Here is an 18793-nt window from a genome sequence, read left to right on the forward strand (position 1 = left end):
TGGAAACTGATCAAGGTAAAATTAAGTTAATATGTGTAATAGAGAGTTGTTACTCAATTAATTTGAATAGATTATTAGGTTTATATTTTAGTCAAGTAACTAGTGGAGTTTGGTACGGTAGTTTATTAACAAGGAGGATGTCAAATTGAATAGGGATAATTGCCTATTTTCAGATCACTTTTAAAATAATTTTTTCTTGAGTATTTTTTATGCTGACTCTGAAAATATTCAGGAGTCTAGAAATGCAAAGTTTATTGGTAATCAAATGGGGTTGTGGGCCTCATTGGCTCCACTGTTCGCTGTCGCACGAACTACAATAGTGTATGGTAGTACAATTTTCATATTACAAGCAAATGCTTGTTTACAATATTTCATTAAGAGAGGAGAGACAGAAGAGAGGAGAAACCAATAGGGCCAGAGAGAGACTCGAACCCGGGGTTCCATGTGGGATTATCAGACGCCCTAACCACAGGGCTATGCAAAGGCAACCGACTCTACGCATGCTCAGGTACTTTAACTTTTTGCGATCATTTTAAAATCATTTTGTAGGTTAACTTTATTTTAAATTACAATGAGTTAATCAGTTAATATCAGGTTCGGAATCAATCAGCTCATTTTGCTTGCTAAGAGGTCTAATTAGCTTCACAAAAATATATATTATTATGAGTTTTTTAGCAAATTGAGATCCCTCACAATTCCCCCACTTTAATCGTACCTGGCTTGAAGATTATCAAAGTATTTCTAGAGTGAGATTTGATATAAGAAACATGGTAAGAATTGATGAATTGAGCCAATGCAATCTTAAATTACCAAAAATAATCAAAAAGCTTCATTGAACTAGAAATGAAACAATCTAATAGGATTCAATGTTTTTTAGCTGATTAAATGAATTCTCACTCCTGTTGAGACTATGCGATATTTATCAATCGAAAATTTTGTCCTTTAAAGATCAAAAATGCTAAATTTTGTCCGGAAAATCAATAAAATTAAATTAAATACAGTCAATCCTTGAGTTTTTTGTGTTTTTGGAGTAACGCAACCTACTCAAACTAAGAGGGGAAAACACTTGTTTTTTAGGGGTAAAAGAGCTTGTTGACAAGTAAACATAAAAATGAGTTTTAATCAAAAATTAAGTTACATTTTTTCCAACAATTCATTATTGTTTCTTCTGTTATCGTATTGAAACTTTCACTTATCATCTCAATGGCCTGAGCCAAGTCAACCTTCTTATTATTCAAGTAAGTATTTTCAGTTTTTAAATATTTATCAACTAATAATGATGATAATGTTTTTCTGTATTTTGATTTTAAAGCCCTTATTACACCTGCATCCAATGGTTAAGTGACTGAAGTCGTTTTTGGTGAAAGAAACATTAGAAGGATATTTGTTGGTTCATATTCTGTTTTATGTCCAGCAAAATTATCAATGAAAAGAATAGCTTTTTGTTGCCTCTCTCGGAATAAATCATCCAATTCAATCAACCATTCAGTGAAAATAACCGATGTCATCCATTCTCTTTGATTTGATCGACAGCTGATTTTTTCAAGTATATGTTCTTTGTTTTTGAAACATCGACGTTTTTTACTTTTACCTATTACTAAAGGTTTAAATTTCTCACCAACACTCGATACACAGAAAAATAATGTAACTCTTTCTTTTCTTTCTATTACATTTTTAGTGTTTCCATCAGGATGAATGTAAGATCGACGAGCTTGGTTGTGATATTCAAAAGATGTTTCATCTGCATTCAACAAGACATATTCAGAATAATTATTTAATTCAACTTTAATCTTATCAAACCATTGTTTGTTAATTCCACCATCTACAAGTCCTTCTTATCCATTCAACTTCAGTGATTTTATTCCTTTTCTTTGCCAGAAATTCAGTAACGAACCTCTTGAAGCTTTGAATTTTGTCAAGCCTTTATCACTAGCAATTCGTAAACCATAACATCTTATTTCTTCTCCATGAACTGTTATTCCATTATTGTTTAGTTTTTACACAAATTCACTAACTTCAGTCTCTAGTTCTTCCAATGGGAATTCAGTTCTCACACCTTTTGAGTCTTTTGATGGATTCTCATTGTAAGCTTTAATGAACTTATCAGTATTTTTGATTATGTAATTAACTGCTTGAGGGGAAAGAAGATGTTGTTGAGCGACTGATTCACGACTTAAACTGTTACACTGATTAATTATATTTAACTTCTCTTTAAGAGGTATTTTACACTTTCTTGCGATCATTTTCGCCTAATCAACATGTGCTCTAATAAGGTATGGGCACTAAAGTTTGTCAGTAAAATGATTTTTGAATTTAAGAAGTATATGGGGTTAAATTGGTTATTTATTTGAGATAATTACTGATAATGGACCTTCGTCAGCAGCTTGCGCTATTTTTTTCTTTTCATTTTCGAATAATTTAACAAAATATTCACTATTGAACTCAGATAGCTTCGATTTGATACGTCGCTCTAATTGTACAAAATTATCAGCTTTCCAATTATCTGAGTAAACTTTTTGTTTGAGATGGGCCCAGAACTTTTCAATACATCTCAATTGCGGTACATTCGGTGGGTTCAAATCTTTTTTAACATAGTTTATCTCGAATTTTTCGAGCACCTCTATTGTTCCTTTGGCATAATGACAAGAAGCGCCATCTAGCCAAAACAAATATTTATGGTTCCAGTAATTTTTATGGATAAATGGTACCAATCTTTTTTCAATGCACTCAGTACGGTAAATTTCTGAGTTAACAGCACAATTTGCTGGAACGAAAAATGGGTCAGAATGGCCTCGTTTTGAGATGGCGACCCAAACACACAGTCTCCGCTCGAACTTTGCTCTAGGCTTAACTTTTACTTCCATTGGAATATTTTCTTTACAAGAGGCCAAAAAATGTTTGTTTCCCTTACCAGATAAAGAAAAATAACTTTCGTCGTCCTTAATTAGGTCGATTATACCGTTAACTGGTACCAAATTTTCTTTCATATTTTTTAGTCGCGCCATCTGGCGGCATACCTGTTCGGGTGTCGATTTTGGGACATCTACCCGCTTGTAAGTTTTTATTCCAAATCTGGTTAAAAGTTTACGGCAATATGGATGAGATATCTTGAATTTAGAGGCCAAATCGCGTTGAGACCCAGTCCATCCTTCAGCAACTTTTTTAAACTGACGTAATTTTTTGTCGTCCATTTTAATGGCCTTAAGTCCGCATTTTGAGTAGTTTGAAACACTTTCATTATTTCTAACTTTTGCTCCAACTCTGTAGACTGAACGAGCCTCGATTCCATGCTCTTTCAATCGCTTGGAACATTCATATAATGATAGTTGAGGATGGTCACTGACAAAAGAAACTATTAAAGCACGACGACCATTGCGATCAAGAACCATTTTTAACAAAGACTTTACTTAAAATGAATCAAAATTGATATTAAATTAAAGCCTAAAAAATTTCTGTTAATTTGAGACATCTTAGGAGTCTGTAAGTCTAGTCATTATGTCGCCATGAAAAATTGAAAAATTTACTGACAAACTTTAGTGCCCATACCTTAATTGTAGAAAAGTTATCGAATCCGACTAACGAAGATTTACCCCTAAAAAACAAGTGTTTTCCCATCTTAGTTTGAGTAGATGGCGTTACTCCAAAAAAACAAAAAACTCAAGGATTGACTGTAGCTTGCAGTTGATTAAAATTATCAACTTTTTGAATGTTAGCAAAAAGTTAAAGTACTTGAGCATGCTCAAAATGACGGGTGCCTTTGGGTTTTCACACTTCTGTGGCAGCCGTTGCCTTGATTAACAAAGACGCTAAATGCTCAACTGTGATTGGTTGGGTGCCTTTGCATTTCTAGACTCCTGTGAAAATATAAATCATATTTTGATCAGAGGTACCATTCTTTAGATATTCACGAATAAAAAACCACACCAGGACAGATTGAAAGAATAAATTCCATCTAGTGATAAGAGAAATTGTCTAAACTTAGATACTCATAACTCGCCTCATCAATTAATTGAAGAGACACTCTCATCGACACCAAAAATAGTAAAAGACGTGATAAACGAGAAAATATGAGTCGTAATAAGAATATTTCAGATGATATTCTGTCTCCAGGTATATAAATTATATCAAATTCACATTTAAACTGAACGTTAAAATTTCCAAATCTAATATTTAATCTCATTTTTCTTATCTTTTATTTATTTCTTTTAGATGAAGTATTCAGGCCCAAAGACATTGATCTTGAAAATGATGAATTAGATGAAACCGAGAAAGAAATTGAGGCTTTTAAAAGGTTTGAAGTGAAAACCAACTAATATCAAACTTAATTTAACTAACTTTTCTTTCTCTTTTTATTCTCACAAGGGAAGTAACCCAGCTGGTACGGGCAGATCAAAATGAAAGTGGGTTTAATGGAAAGCCCGTGTCAGAAAACCCTTAAAAACACTAATCTTGCGATCAGCAAATCGATCTGAAAAAAGTTACAGGGTCGCCAATGTTTTGATGGCGGAGGTCGAAATGATTAATAAAATCGAATTTATAGAGAATATTTATTTTAAATCATAAGACTTAGGTGTAAATGACCACAAGGAACCCAAATCTGGCAGCAGTTTTTTTCTACCATTTTTAGTTATCGAAAAAATCGCAAAAAACCATAAAATTAAACCTTTGGATTACACCAACAACAACAATTATCAAACAATAATCGAAGAAAGTTGTTCCAAGGGACTCTCAAAGCTCTACTTTTCGGCCATGTTTTATTATTGTTTCAAGTTTAATTTTGTGCTGTTGTACACCAAACTCTAAATGATGAAAAGAATACGGTTGAACCTTCATCTTCTGATTGATGGCAAAACATCCAGTTGTAGATGAAACAAATTGTTATTCAGAATCGCATTAAATTGGAAAACACCAAAACACAAAATCCAAGTCTGTAGCAGCGAAAGTTGAAAACTTCTTAGGAAAGATGTAATGTAAAATGTTATGAATGCTATTACCTAGTGTGATACACAATTATAAACATAAGTATTTTTCACCAAACAGCGAAAGAAATTTTGAACACAAGAATGGATAAATGGTAAACCAATGGTCAATTTGTGCTTCGTATCCTAATCAATCGAGGAAACAAAACTAAACACTCTTAATTAAAACCACATTGGATTCAAAATTGATCATTTGGATATAGAAAAAAAACTTCATTGAGCAAAATAATTTTGGTAATACTTATTCAATAAGACTGTTGTTTTATTTCTAAACTTTCCTCTTTTTCTTCTTCTCTCTCCACTTCTCTTTTCATCTTATTAAAAGATTGAGAGATTTCAAAAGGAATCATGGTTTAAGGAAAAGTTGACTATTTAAGTTTTCGGTGTTCTGTTATTTTAGAGCAAAAATCGAACGAGAGAAAGAAAATTATTTATATAAATAAATGTGTCAAATGATTGAAAAGTTATCACCATCTACAAAGCAAATGATTGAAACTTGTATAAAAATAAATAAAAATAACAAGTATTTCTAAGAAAATGAAATTTTCATATGATTAAATATCATTTTATGATCTTATCGATTTATTGTTCATTTCTTCCATTTGTTCCAGCAATCAATTTTGAGATAGTGAATGAAGAGTACAACGAAATTGAGGTAAGCCTAAGTAATTATATAAAATCTAGATATCCAGAAGCGCTTTTAGCATAGTAATACTTTATTTCACAGTCTTGTGGGACAGAATGAGCGTCTGCAATGGTTTTTATCCCCTTAAGATGATCATCATACAAAGCTAATCTGATGCGTTTCCTTTCCTCTTCTGTTTGTCCATTGACCATTGGATCCAGAATGGGTTTCGATTGGTCTGCCTTTATGATCTCTAAAATTTTTCTAGTAAAAGATCGTCGACCCAAATCATGGCAATATTTTAGGTTACATCCAGACTCATTAGCCACATCACGATGCACCAATTTATACGCGCAATTTATACCAGGAACTATATCATCTACATGCATTAATGTTTCAAGTAGAAAACAATCGCCATCATGAAAAACGCTCATTGCAAGCTCTTTGGTATCGTATTGCCAAGCGTAATGAGCGTTAAAAAATCTGAAGAATTGATGTAAAGAAATTAAATTTTAATAGAACGCTTTCATAAAGTTAATTAAAAATTTTGTTGAAAAATAATGTTACCCTGTTTCGTCGTGTTCAGCATTTAGCATACTGGCGTTGCGCTGATGATTTACATGAACCACGTGTACATCAGATTGTTGTTTAATCGGTATGCCTGTGTATGCAGATAGCTAAAAAACAAATATAAGATGAATTAGAAAATATTGACTTTCTTTTCTTTTCTTTTGACTTACCTGATGGAACAATTGTTTCCTGTAATCAAAACTTTCATTTGACCAATCAATTGTAATGTCATGATAATCCTCATCCGAATGCCTTACTTTTATTGTAACTAAACAAAACAAAGAACACATTAAAAAACTAAATCAAAATACAAACGAAACTTACTTTTATCAGAATTACTATTCTCTTGATTCATTTCACTTCTAAAAAATATATTAGAATCCAATGGTCGAGAATCCATATCATTTTTGAGATACTTTTGAATTTTAACTTCAAAGTCTTCTTTTGAAATACCAAAAGCAATGCGCCTTATTCTACAGTCTTGTGGGGCAGAATGAGCGTCTACAATGCTCATTATCTCCCTGTTATGATCATTATACACAGATAATCTGATGCGTTTCCTTTCCTCTTCTGTTTGTCCATTGACCATTGGATCCAGAATGGGTTGCGATTGGTATGCTTTTATGATCTCTGAAATATTTCTAGTGAAAGATCGTCTACCCAAATCATGGCAATATCTTGGGTTACATCCAGATTCATTAGCCACATCACGATGCACCAAGTAATACGTGCAACTTATACCAGGAACATTAGCATATACATGCATCATCGTTTCAAATAGAAAACAATCGCCATCATGAAGACTTTCCATTGCATGCTCTTTGGTATCAAATTCCCAATTCCAAACATCGTTCGCAGATCTGAAGAATTGATGAAAAGTATTAAATTTTAATAGAACGCTTTCATAAAGTTAAATAAAAATTTTATTTTTCAATAATTTTACCCTGTTTGGTCGTGTTCAGCATTTAGCATACTGGCGTTGCGCTGATGATTTACATGAACCACGTGTACATCAGATCGTTGTTTAATCGGTATGCCTGTGTATGCAGATAGCTAAAAAACAAATATAAGATGAATTAGAAAATATTGACTTTCTTTTCTTTTCTTTTGACTTACCTGATGGAACAATTGTTTCCTGTAATCAAAACTTTCATTTGACCAATCAATTGTAATGTCATGATAATCCTCATCCGAATGCCTTACTTTTATTGTAACTAAACAAAACAAAGAACACATTTAAAAACTAAATCAAAATACAAACGAAACTTACTTTTATCAGAATTACTATTCTCTTGATTCATTTCACTTCAAAAAAATATATCTTTGATAAGTATAATAAAAGTAAAATAAGTTAATTTAGAAGCAGAATTACAAAATTTTAACTGAAGATGAAGCACAAATATGGTGGAGCAAAAGTAGATCACTTGTCGTGTGTAGCAAAAGACTAAACTAGGTTCCCTGTCCGTTCACCAAACTAATTCTTTGAGTAAACAAAAGCTTGAAAATGTTTTACAGCTTTTAACTTTCTTTTAATTTCAAGTCAGAGTCGATGTTAATTTTTGGGTTAATCAAAGCCCATTATATCATAACAAAGGTCTAAGTATTCAGTTAATGGAGTAGCGTTATTGATATAACTATCAGTTTAAAATGTGATCATTAAGTCGAGCATATTTTTGGTGAATGACCAAAACTAAAAATGATTAGAATTACCTGCTTCTGCCATCTTTATACTTTATATTTGATTGATTTAATGTGTTCATGATCTGTTCATGGCATATTCAAACCATATGAATTTTAATAAAAAATAGATCAAAATATGTTCATTCAAAGCTTAGATTTGAAACAACTAATTGATAATCTCGAAGCAAAGCTGGAAGATTATTTTTGTTTAGAGCTGTAAAACATGTTCTTGTTTTGTTTGCTCAAGAATTAGTTTGGTGAACGGACACTATACCACTAAACTAAGATCACTTATAAAGAGACTCTTTTTCCATGTTTCTCAATACCAGTTTTAAGATTAGCCTCCTTTACTCTTTGGCTTGTTCCGAACCAGCTGGACCAAACCGCCTCTCCTCTTCGGTAAGGCTATACAGAGTGATCGGAAAGTTTCTGGTGTGAGGGGCTTTTTCCCCTTCTAAGCGCAGAGACACTGTTTGGTTTGTTGCTTCAATCAGCGCTACTCTTCTAAGCAGATATGGCTCCACCCCACACACCAGAAACTTTCCGATCACTCTGTAGAAACATCCGTAGGCTCACTTCTCTTCTCATCAGCCACAGCTAGTATCGGCTCAAGCCGAGTCGCTAATTATAATTGACTACATAGATGTATTTAGTCAATTATATAGTAATTAAGAATCATTTTCTAAGAATCGGAAATGGCTGTGGCTGATGAGAAGCGAAGTGAGCCTACGGATGTTTCTACAGCCTTACCGACTTGTGCTAGTTTTAAGTTGAACACTTTAACACAAAGTGTTTTTAAATAATAAATGCATTTCTATGTGGCGATAATCACTCTTTGTTGTCCATACACACAACAAACATTAACTCTCCCAAAATTGCATCGTTTAATTGTTGTAGTTACCTTGACTATAAAACAGTGAGTGAGTTTTATTCATCACTGAGCCATTATAATTTAATATTATTTTTGTTGTTGTTTTCTATCTTCATCTGAAAGAGACTTTTCCTCTCTTTCCTCTCTTTCTTGATTTGTTTCTTCTCTGTCTCTTCTTACCAATGCGCTGTCGACTTTTCTTTTTTCTTTTTGCTGTTTCTGGATTTTGGTTTTTGGGTCCTTCTGATTGAGCCGAAATGAAGTTCTTTAGTTAATTATAATCAATTTTTTCATAGCTATGTTGACCTTTTGATATTTGAATGTTCTGTGCATGAAGTGGTCCCATTGATTGATTGAATTGAACCAACATAGGGTAAGTACCAGTAACACTTTCTCTCACATCTTAAATTATCTCTCACGTCTAGATGATCTCTCACATGAGCTCTCACATCTAGAGCTCAGACAGTTTTGTTTGTTACACCCTTTATTATTAACCCGAAATGAAGTCATTTTCTTGTGTTATACTCTTCACTCTCAACCTTTGTTAGTTTTCAATCCAGAAATCTGGTTAACTTGAGTTCATTATTTTTGTGTTTTTATTCCTATTCAGTAGTCAACTTTCAATGTAATTGGTAAGGAAATAAATAAATGGATTTGTTTTCAGTTGTGACAACAGCATGCGTAAGTAGATAATGTTCAGTGAAACTAGAAGAATCAACTCAAATTAAATCATTTTATCTTTCTTCAAGGAATTCAAATTCATGAATTTTCTGTGTTCAACAAAGACTAGATTTTATTCAATACTTCTCAAGAGATCTGTCACAGATCATCTGTGACATCAAAAAGATTATTAGTCTTGACTACATTACTGTATTACCTGACAACTTTTGAATGGCGCCTTTGCTTGAGTTACACCTTTCCATGTCTATTCACTCTTTCTTTCTTTCTTTATTTATTTCTCAGGGACATCAAACACACTCACTCAATCTTACGATAGTGGCTGATCTTTTGCCTGGTTACAATCACTGGAATCTTTTGTTTTTATATAATCTTGATTCATCTGCGTTTAAATAACTTGTTCATTTTTTACTATTTCCTTTCTGTTTCGTTGTTTATTATTATTTGCATTACCTCATTGCCAAGAATATCCACAATCTATTACATCTTTCAATGTTATTCCCTGGAAAATTAATTTATTGTGACAAGAAGCTGTTTGAAATGACGGAATACTATGTTTCAATTTCTACCGGTGTTATGAATTCAATTGATATATTGTGACTTTACATAATTTTACCTGGTTCATGTCCACGATATTTCCGACCTGCTTCAATCAACCAGCTGGTATTGATTTATTTTTGTTAGAATTGGATTTTTCGCCATTCTAATTTAAAATTTAAACAACACCTGAAGTGCTCAACTCAACTCATTTTACTTAACCATAGTCGCTATAAAAATTTATGATTTCATGGTCGTCTCCCAGTGATCATCATATCCAGCCATTACCATTATCGCCAATAACCATCAACAGTATTAAAAATATTAAAAGTAAAACATAATTGGTTATGTTTTACATTCTATTTTAAAACATGAGTGAATTAAAGAGTATGTTCAAATTTTCATCCAAAAAGGATCTCACCTGTGAATTTAAATGTACAATTAAGCTTCTTGATGACGAAGAAGTTTTAGAATGTGATTTTACCAAAGAACACAAAGGACAACATTTACTTGATTATTGCTACAAAAGTCTTAACTTATTGGAGAAAGATTATTTTGGTTTAAGATATGTTGATAACAAGCAACAGAGAAATTGGCTCGATCCAACCCGGTGTATCGTTAAGCAGATCAAAGGACTCAGTCCTGTTGTTTTTTGTTTTAGGGTTAAATTTTACCCTGCAGATCCTATTCGATTAAAAGAAGAGGTTACTCGATACTTTGTATTCATGCAACTCCGACGTGATCTACTTCATGGACGACTTCAGTGCTCTTCAAATGAGCTTCCTCTTTTAATGGCGTATATAATACAATGTAAGTATTATTTTCACACATCCGTCAGTTCACATTCACAGAGTGAAAAGTCATTTCATATTTATAGTTTTTCATATTTAGTCTTTCAATGCCTTCCCTCTATTTTCCCTTCTCCAAATCAACAAGCAACTTCTCAATTGTTCTTACTCATTTTCCTATGAAATCTTGAAAATTATTGCCATTTCATTAACTTTTCATTCTCATTTACAGCTGAATTAGGAGATTACGATCCAGAGGAACATGGAGAAAATTATGTTTCCTCGTTTAAATTGGTTCCTAACCAGTCAACCAAATTATCACAAACTACCAGTCTGGAGAAAACTGTTGCAGAGATTCACCAAAAAGATATGAGAGGGTTAACTCCTGGCGATGCTGAGCTCAATTTTATCAAGAAAGCGTCATCACTAGAAACTTATGGAATCGATCCACATCCGGTTAAAGACCATAAAGGGAAACAATTATATCTCGGAATCAATCATATCGGTGTTACAACTTTCCAAGGAAGTAGAAAAGTTCAAAGCTTTAAATGGTGTGTTGACAAATTTGGCGGCGCCTTTTTTTCGTTCATCAAACATAGTTTATTTTATTATCACATAATGTCCATCTATTTTTTAATTTGACTAATTCTTTTTCCATTACCTCATATTTTTCAGGAATGAAATTCAAAAGCTGACTTATGAAGGAAGGATGTTCATTGTTCATGCATCGACAAATGATGTAAGATCTTTTTTGCCAACTCTCCATTTCCAGAAAAATTGCTTTCACCGAATTCCCCAGTTATTAATCGATTGATTTTCCAATGATAATTAAATTACCAGACAACCAATGCTTCAGAATCTATATTAGTAAAGCTCAACGCATAGTTGAACACTAATTAGATTGATATTGCTATTGGCGTAAATATTTTTTCATTTAAACTTTTTGTTTATAATAGCATTTAATATTTACAACTGTCTATTCATTTTTTAACCGAAACTTGAAATGTCAATTTTTGCACAATCAAGTGATTTCTGAAATAGACGATTTTTTCCTCCATGATGACTATTTAGGAAATAGTATTTGAAAGTACAAATAGCTGAAGAAGATATCAAACTTTATTTAGTAACCATTAACCTTGTTACTTAATAATCATTGAGAGGGAAAAAGGTGTATTAAATATTTCCAACTATTTCCTTGAAATTATTTTTGTCTAGATTCCCTTTTCAATGTGCATTCACTTACAATGAAAAAACTCTTTTTTTATCTCTTTTTCAATCCTTTCTCTTTAAAAGACATTAGTTTTGATTAAATTATTTTAAGAGTTTTCACAATCATGAATTACGACCAATTCAAAGAGTAATATAACTGGTAGAGTTGTTCTACTCTTTGGACCAATTGCTTGTTTCCCTTATCTGTAAATATTCATTTATCATCATCCAGCTTGGTGAAACAAGCAAAAAATCTTGAAACAGAGAATCCAGTATAAAACGAAAAAGGTTGATTTGTTTATCCTGAGAAATCAATAGTAACTAAGGGATCACAAGTCATGGTTAGTTTAATAACTATAATATTAATGTTACAACAGAGTTGATATGAATAATTAAGAACGCGTACAATCAATTTTTCAACAGTTAATATCCCATGAGATAATATTGTTGCCTTATTGATTTGACAGAGTTGCTTGTAATATTTTTGTTGTTATTTCGCTCTCCATTAATGATAATTGGTGTCCTGATTTCATTTGTTTCCCATTGGTTTTTACTAGACTTTCTGGTTGATTATAATTAGTATAAAATTTGATAGAAGCTGTTTTAATTTAATTTTTCTACTTTTTTGCAGAAAAAGAAACATCTGGTTGGCTTTAAATGTCCAAATACATCAGCCTGTCATTTCCTTTGGAGATGTGCTGTTGAACAGCGTTATTTTTTCACGTAAGTCGCTAAATTGTTGGCATTTGACTAGTGGTTATCTTATTAACATCAATTAGGACAACCTTTAAAATTACTCAACATTGGTCGTTGAACGGATAGAGCTTAAAATGGATGTAAATTTAGTTGTCATCAAGAGCATCAAATTGATGGCAAACTGTCACTTAATGTTTTTGTTTTTGTCATTACAAATCTCATCCTATTCCGATTTTGTCAAGCATTAACTAATTTTTAGGGAAAAAAGATTTACAATTAAGTTGTTGGATGTTTCTTGAAGTAATCAGCTCATGTTACCAGTGGCATGAGTTACTGAAAAAAATAAACATTATTAATGATTGGAGCAACTACAAGTGTCAGCCGAACAATGACATTCTCGAATGAACAGTTCAAGGAAAATTTCTCCTCTTTAACTGAATTTACTCATTCAAAAATTACTGAGTTGAAATGGGTTCATAAAAATGTTGACTGAAAAAATTTTGAAAAAAAACATGGAGAGCAAGTGTGTTATAGTGTTATAAAAATTTAGAAGGCTTCAAATGAAAATGTTCAGCATTTATCGCTATTTGATGTTAACGAAGATAATGGCAACTAGAGAATATTGCAAACAAAATTATAAATCAAAGAATATTGAATTAATATTTAATCTTTACCCACTTTAGGATGAACTCTTCAAGTGATATACCTCTAGTTACAACTGGAGGTGGTTTGTTTAAAACTTGTAAATTGAGATATACGTAAGTAACATTACTAAACAATCATTTATTTGCTTCATTCATTTTGTTTAATCTCTGATCTATTTTTAACATGCTAATCAATAAAGTGGCCGGGTTGAAAAGGAAATTATCAATGATATGAAAGATATTGACCGCAAGGAAGCAACAATTCAACGAAGTTATTCAACCACATCAGCACCTCCTCATATCAGAACCATTGGAAGATCAAGTACCGCTCCCATTACCACTTCTGAACACGACAGGGAACAAGAATCTCCTGACCGAGGCTCAAATTTTATCACTAAAGGTTTGAATTATTTTCTAAGGCCTTTCAAACAGCCAGTCTTTTATGTTGATTAACTTTCCAAGGTTTTTCATATTTTCTGTGTCATTTTAATGATTCCAAAGTATTTGTATTTCATTCATTTGAATTTCCCTTTCAAATTTATTCTCTATTTTTCACCCTTTTTATTGCTTACCAATCAATTTCAATTTCAAATGAATAACTTTTCTTTTGCCTTTTCTCTTTCTTTCCAAGATCCTTACTGGAACTATTCAACATTTTCAGAGCCTGAAGAAAACCATGTCACCTCATCACCGCACACATTGGATCCTTTTGATGAAGAAGACTGGGACACCTCAATGACATCTACTCTTCCTACTGAGTTTGATTTAAGGCCAGATATTACACCTACGGATGAAGAAAGTCGCTCCATGGCTTTTGAAATTCCTGCTGTTCGTTCATCGCCATCAGCCAGTCTATTCAACAAAGATATGGAAGATGATACTTTGGGGGAAGAAGAAGACGGTGATTTAGATGAGAATGGTGATTACGGAGATGATGTCAATGGAAAACGAAAGAGAACGATAGTTTCGCCATTGATAAAACTGTCTTCATCTTCAGATGAGGATAAGAAAACAGAGGAGAATCCTTTCGATCCATTAGGCTGTAGACCTTATTCCAATCTTTTACCAATTCGTACTTTTATGCTGACAACATTGCTGTTGTTGTTACTTTTCTCGTGCCTTGTCATTTTAATCATTGAATCTGAGTCAGATGTATTTGGACCAATAAGAAAAGTACCAGAAATGGTGATACTTCGAAGAGATTATTATGAACCAATGAAGAAAAATTTTTTCCGCAAATTTATAAGCTGACATAAGGAGGAAAAAAGGATGTCAATCAATGAGGATAATAGCTATGGACGATACATCAACTTGATCCATGAACATTGACTGATATAAATATCCAGCATAAATCTTTATGCTTATATAAATTTGTATATTTTTGAAAACTTAATCTTTGATACCGGTGATATTATCATGTTGGATAAAACTAACAAACAAGCAAAAGGAAAGAGGAAAGTTAAACAATCAAACAAGGTAGATTTCATTATGGAAGGAGAGTTGCTAAGACTCAATTGTAAGACTGACAGTCTTCATTCCTTGACATAAAAAGCAGAAGATAAAGACAGAAAAGACAAAGCAAGCTTTACCAAGGACACTGTAATTGACTTTAAATTTACCCTTGTCTTTGGTATTTACTGATTCTAATTAATGATCATGAAGATGAACTATTCCACCCGATTTCTGTGAGGAAAAAGTTGGATCCTGCCTTTCTTATTAGATGTGGAAAAGTGGTTTACAATTGAGCTAACCTCAATATCATCATCACTATTCTGGTTAACAGAGTTTACTTCCATTCCATTACAATCCAATCCAATCAGTTGCGTCTCAAATGATCCAGATTATTTTAAATTGTCGCTAATCAATTTGAAAAACACACTTAATTTAATTTGATTGCATATTAGCAACATACTCGTGATGCTACACATTTACATTCAAATTTACCGAGAGGATCACACAACTTGCACGTACACATATTTGACTTGATTATTTTGATTGCGAGCATTTAATTCAGTTTAACGTCTCTTCTTGCATAAATCCTGTTCTAATCACTTTCATTTAAATGTTATGCCCATCGATATTATCTGCTAACTCTAATTTTCGTCCATTCCAAAAAGTCTTGACCAAAACATTTGTGAAACTTGCATTGCTGTAAAATCACATTCATTTAAGTAACGATACTTAATATCTATATTGTAATCATCTTTACATGTGTATATAAGACTAAATCTGCCACAAAATAATTGGTTAATTGTTGAAAACAAGGCAACTCAAACGAACAGATAAATCCTATGCTTTATGTTGAAATTAATCATGACAGTAACTATGTATCATCACCTCTTATAAAATGTACAAATGATAAATGAAAAACAAATCAGAATAAGAAATATTAATGTAATGACAATAATAACCATGATAATAATGTCTATTGGGCTCATTTTGTATGCTGTTTACACATGAAATGTTTCACACACAAGCAATAAAAAAATTCACTTGTATGAATCTAAATCTTTTTCTCATCCGATTTGCTTTTACGAATAACTATTGATATTTAAATATCCAACCTGAGCATATGTGTTGAAATATAAATTATTTTTATGACTTCTGAATGGCAAATTATCGTAGCATGAAAGGAACTAGAATTTCAGTTTATTTTGGTAAAGTTCTGAGTGACTCTAAATTTATCGATCCATTCCTTTCACTTTCTGACGCATTCATTTTGAGTCTCTTAATTTAGATACTTGTAGAGATTGATAAAACAATATGGCAACCCTTGATTGAAATTAAGGTAAGTTAATGACCAATTGATCATAAAATTGTCTTCTAAATCCATCTAATCAACCAAGAGTAATTTTAATCGTTCAAGTTTTCTTCAGCTTTGTATATTTACTTGATTTTACGCACATTGCACATTCTGTGTGTCTAGATTATTGATTAGTCCAGTATTGCCTTTTTATTATATTGTGTAACCTGTGTTGAACCATTCATCTCTAGTTGTTAAATTAGACCGATTCCAATCAATCAAAGTGTCGTCGATTATGAGTGTATATTTAATATTTACCTTTTCATCAGTTTTTTCAGGTTCTATCATTTTACCGGATTGATTTATCTTTTTGACAATCTGCGAAATTAAGTAGCCAGCTGAGTGGCAATTGTGAATTTTGAGAAAATGCTGTTTCGATTTTTAATTGTTCCCTTGGCTATTCTTCCATTGGCCTATGGTTATGGGAAATTGATTCAAATTGGTGATGGTCTACTTCAAGAGCTTTACAATAGATATGGATCCAATGTTAAAGATGACCTCTATGAGACTGATTTTGATGTAAGTTTCAACACACCTAATCATTTTTAACCCTTGCTCATCTTAACCAAAGAGCTCCTCTTTGATCTTAACCCTTAAATTTGTCAGTCAATGGAATTGTTTATTCATTTTGTGTTGCTTTTTGTGTCTCTAATGTACAGAAACAAGGATCATTAAACATTAACAATGATGAAGGAACCTTAAGTAAGATACCAAGAGCAAAATTTCAAACTCGAATGGATGATATACTCTTAGGAAGGGAACCATCTTTGAGAGATGCCGAGTATCTTGAACATTCATCGTTGTTTGGCCACAAATATGTCCAAGGAGGAGCCGGTGAAGGACGTCAATTGTTGAAACCAGATGGATCCGTCGAGAACTACCAAGTTATCAAATCAGATACCATATTACCTGCCTATTGTGATCCACCAAACCCTTGTCCAATCGGTTATACAAGTATGTTTACAAACACTTACAATATAATACCGATAGTCCAAACACAGTAAACCCAAGTTAATTATTTTATTTCAATATCTTGTGATTTTAGCTGATGATGGATGCCTAGAAAGCTTTGAAAACTCAGCATCATTTAGCCGTGATTATCAATCGTCTCAAAAATGTATGTGTGATCGAGAACACATGTTTGATTGCTCTGGTAACACTGAGGAAAACCAATTGGATGCCCTTGCTCGATCAATTCAAAATGAAGTAATCTCTGATTCTGATCTTGATGACTTGGTTGACCGAATGCAAGAAGGACACAAAGTGGTAGCTAAAAAATTTCATGCCTCAAAAAAGGTAATTTCATTTCTTATAAACATTTTTCTGTAGTAAATTCTGTATTTTATTCATGAGTAAATTGAATTTTTTATTTCTTACTCTCTTTATTTAGCGAAATCCTGATTATTTGTTGGGAGAGAAGCTTCCAATTGTTGCTAAAAAAGCTCCTCATCTCGCTAAAAATTGATTGACCATTGACCATCAACCTTCAACTGTTTACATTCATCTTGTTGACTTCTGGTTTCATTCCATCATCATATCATATTTCAGCCATCATTACCATTCCTGTGAATGTCCTGTTATATTTTGTGTCATTAAAACGCTGGTTAATTAACTACCGATTATGACCATTATTTTATTCCTTTAAATTTATGTTAAAACAAAAAAATAATTTATCTCCATGTTATTACTGGACAAATCTTTAACTACAGATACATGTAATACAGCAAATTGAAGGCTTCTCATTTCCGAATCAACCGAGAAGCGAATGGAACAAAGAAATACACTTCAGATAATCAAAAGCCGGCTTAAAAATAAATTGTGATTGTCAACGGAAAATTACATTAATGTCTTATAATCCGTAAATTTGATGTTTTAAACTAACAAAATTGATCTCATTACCTTTAATTTATTACATTAAACATGTCAATGGAAAGGATCTGTTGTTAAACAAAGGTTAAAACTATAATTTTCATTTTGATTATCTCTAATCATCTCATTCAACATTAACAATGTATTGTTACAATTGACAATAAACAATGAGAAAGTCATTATTGATCTTACAATGAAAATGACCAAAAGAGGATTTGTAAACATATAATGAAATGCTTTGAAAAGGTATTCATAGATGGCCTCCTAAGCCAGTAATAATGTCAACAAACACAAGAAATGTGTGCTATCGGAAAATGACCATTAAATGTCCTCTGGAGGTCGTATAAACCAATAACCATGAATGAAGAGACTCGGAAATGATGGCGCTTCATATCTCAAAACATGTAGTTCTAATAAGAGCAACCTAGCATGATTGTTCGGGCTTTTGATACAATTTCAATCCAAACAGTAACATCATTGAAGCAGGTTGAGTTACTGAGGGTAAATTGTGATCAAAGGAAACCTCATCTATTACAGACAATTATCTGATTGAATGTGAATGAAAAATAAAGTAGAACTAATTGTGTGGTTAATTAGTAAACCATATTCACGGCTGGATTGCACGGCAAGAAGATTGTTAAATCAAGATAACGATTATTTTATTCATGAGTTTGTAACTTGCTCTTTGTGTTCAACGGTTAACTGCAACTTCGTGTTTAACCTTGTTTATCATCACTTGATTGGTGTTTTTATTTTGCTGATCAGCAATCACGCACAAATACCAACAATTACAAATATTAAGTCTACTAAATTTACTGATGAAAGGTAGAGACAAAGATTTATA

The 18793-nt window shown here is 32.3% G+C and overlaps 3 protein-coding genes and 2 long non-coding RNA genes across 10 annotated transcripts; 4 read left to right on the forward strand and 1 right to left on the reverse strand.

Moving 5' to 3' along the window:
* Window positions 1-3927: 3927 nt before the first annotated feature.
* On the forward strand, window positions 3928-4564 carry LOC107368008 (uncharacterized). Its single transcript, XR_001570033.3, has 3 exons — window positions 3928-4110; window positions 4210-4291; window positions 4363-4564. It is a non-coding gene; the product is annotated as an uncharacterized LOC107368008 (long non-coding RNA).
* Window positions 4565-5026: 462 nt separating this feature from the next.
* On the forward strand, window positions 5027-5556 carry LOC149094280 (uncharacterized). The gene is made up of 2 exons (XR_016199297.1): window positions 5027-5213; window positions 5305-5556. It is a non-coding gene; the product is annotated as an uncharacterized LOC149094280 (long non-coding RNA).
* Window positions 5506-7626, reverse strand: LOC107368007 (uncharacterized). The gene is made up of 7 exons (XM_089268393.1): window positions 7445-7626; window positions 7291-7388; window positions 7118-7227; window positions 6499-7034; window positions 6345-6442; window positions 6172-6281; window positions 5506-6087 (listed from the first exon to the last, which is right to left on the reverse strand). Exons 1-7 carry the CDS (start codon window positions 7473-7475, stop codon window positions 5649-5651), a joined length of 1422 nt encoding a protein of 473 aa, XP_089124519.1. The 5' UTR covers window positions 7476-7626; the 3' UTR covers window positions 5506-5648.
* Window positions 7627-8605: 979 nt separating this feature from the next.
* Frmd5 (FERM domain containing) lies at window positions 8606-15785 on the forward strand. Of its 5 annotated transcripts, none has more exons than XM_015935786.3 (9): window positions 8692-9098; window positions 9339-9406; window positions 9689-10750; window positions 10961-11279; window positions 11404-11467; window positions 12569-12660; window positions 13317-13391; window positions 13478-13677; window positions 13909-15785. In XM_015935786.3, exons 3-9 carry the CDS (start codon window positions 10312-10314, stop codon window positions 14526-14528), a joined length of 1809 nt encoding a protein of 602 aa, XP_015791272.1. In that variant the 5' UTR covers window positions 8692-9098; window positions 9339-9406; window positions 9689-10311; the 3' UTR covers window positions 14529-15785. The 5 variants fall into 5 exon arrangements, with proteins under 5 accessions (XP_015791270.1, XP_015791272.1, XP_015791269.1 ...); XM_015935783.3 differs by having other exon boundaries at window positions 8704-9098; window positions 9336-9406; XM_015935787.3 differs by having other exon boundaries at window positions 8756-9098; window positions 9336-9357.
* A 224-nt stretch (window positions 15786-16009) lies between these two features.
* On the forward strand, window positions 16010-18143 carry 7B2 (Secretogranin_V domain-containing protein 7B2). 2 transcript variants are annotated; one of them, XM_015935788.3, is made up of 5 exons: window positions 16010-16065; window positions 16350-16599; window positions 16740-17034; window positions 17126-17376; window positions 17471-18143. In XM_015935788.3, the coding sequence occupies exons 2-5, from the start codon at window positions 16447-16449 to the stop codon at window positions 17543-17545; spliced, it is 774 nt and encodes a 257-aa protein (XP_015791274.1). In that variant the 5' UTR covers window positions 16010-16065; window positions 16350-16446; the 3' UTR covers window positions 17546-18143. The 2 variants fall into 2 exon arrangements, with proteins under 2 accessions (XP_015791274.1, XP_089124520.1); XM_089268394.1 differs by having other exon boundaries at window positions 16010-16599.
* Window positions 18144-18793: the final 650 nt, after the last annotated feature.

Source organism: Tetranychus urticae, chromosome 2 (genome assembly GCF_039701765.1).
Source record: "Tetranychus urticae isolate SD_2017Ah chromosome 2, NJAU_TeUrti_SD_1.0, whole genome shotgun sequence".
Classification (NCBI taxonomy): Eukaryota; Metazoa; Arthropoda; class Arachnida; order Trombidiformes; family Tetranychidae; genus Tetranychus; species Tetranychus urticae.

Excerpts from the sequence above, each read along its gene's own strand:
- LOC107368007 (XM_089268393.1), bottom strand. The coding sequence starts at position 7,475 with ATGAATCAAGAGAATAGTAATTCTGATAAAA. Across the intron at positions 7,035-7,117 it reads GCTGAACACGACCAAACAGG|ATCTGCGAACGATGTTTGGA; the intron begins GTAAAATTATTG and ends TCAATTCTTCAG. Across the intron at positions 6,282-6,344 it reads GGAAACAATTGTTCCATCAG|CTATCTGCATACACAGGCAT; the intron begins GTAAGTCAAAAG and ends TTTGTTTTTTAG.
- Frmd5 (XM_015935784.3), top strand. The coding sequence starts at position 10,312 with ATGAGTGAATTAAAGAGTATGTTCAAATTTTCATCCAAAAAGGATCTC. Across the intron at positions 11,468-12,568 it reads TTCATGCATCGACAAATGAT|AAAAAGAAACATCTGGTTGG; the intron begins GTAAGATCTTTT and ends ACTTTTTTGCAG. Across the intron at positions 13,678-13,908 it reads CTCAAATTTTATCACTAAAG|ATCCTTACTGGAACTATTCA; the intron begins GTTTGAATTATT and ends TTTCTTTCCAAG.
- 7B2 (XM_089268394.1), top strand. The coding sequence starts at position 16,447 with ATGCTGTTTCGATTTTTAATTGTTCCCTTGGCTATTCTTCCATTGGCC. Across the intron at positions 16,600-16,739 it reads TCTATGAGACTGATTTTGAT|AAACAAGGATCATTAAACAT; the intron begins GTAAGTTTCAAC and ends TCTAATGTACAG. Across the intron at positions 17,377-17,470 it reads AATTTCATGCCTCAAAAAAG|CGAAATCCTGATTATTTGTT; the intron begins GTAATTTCATTT and ends CTCTTTATTTAG.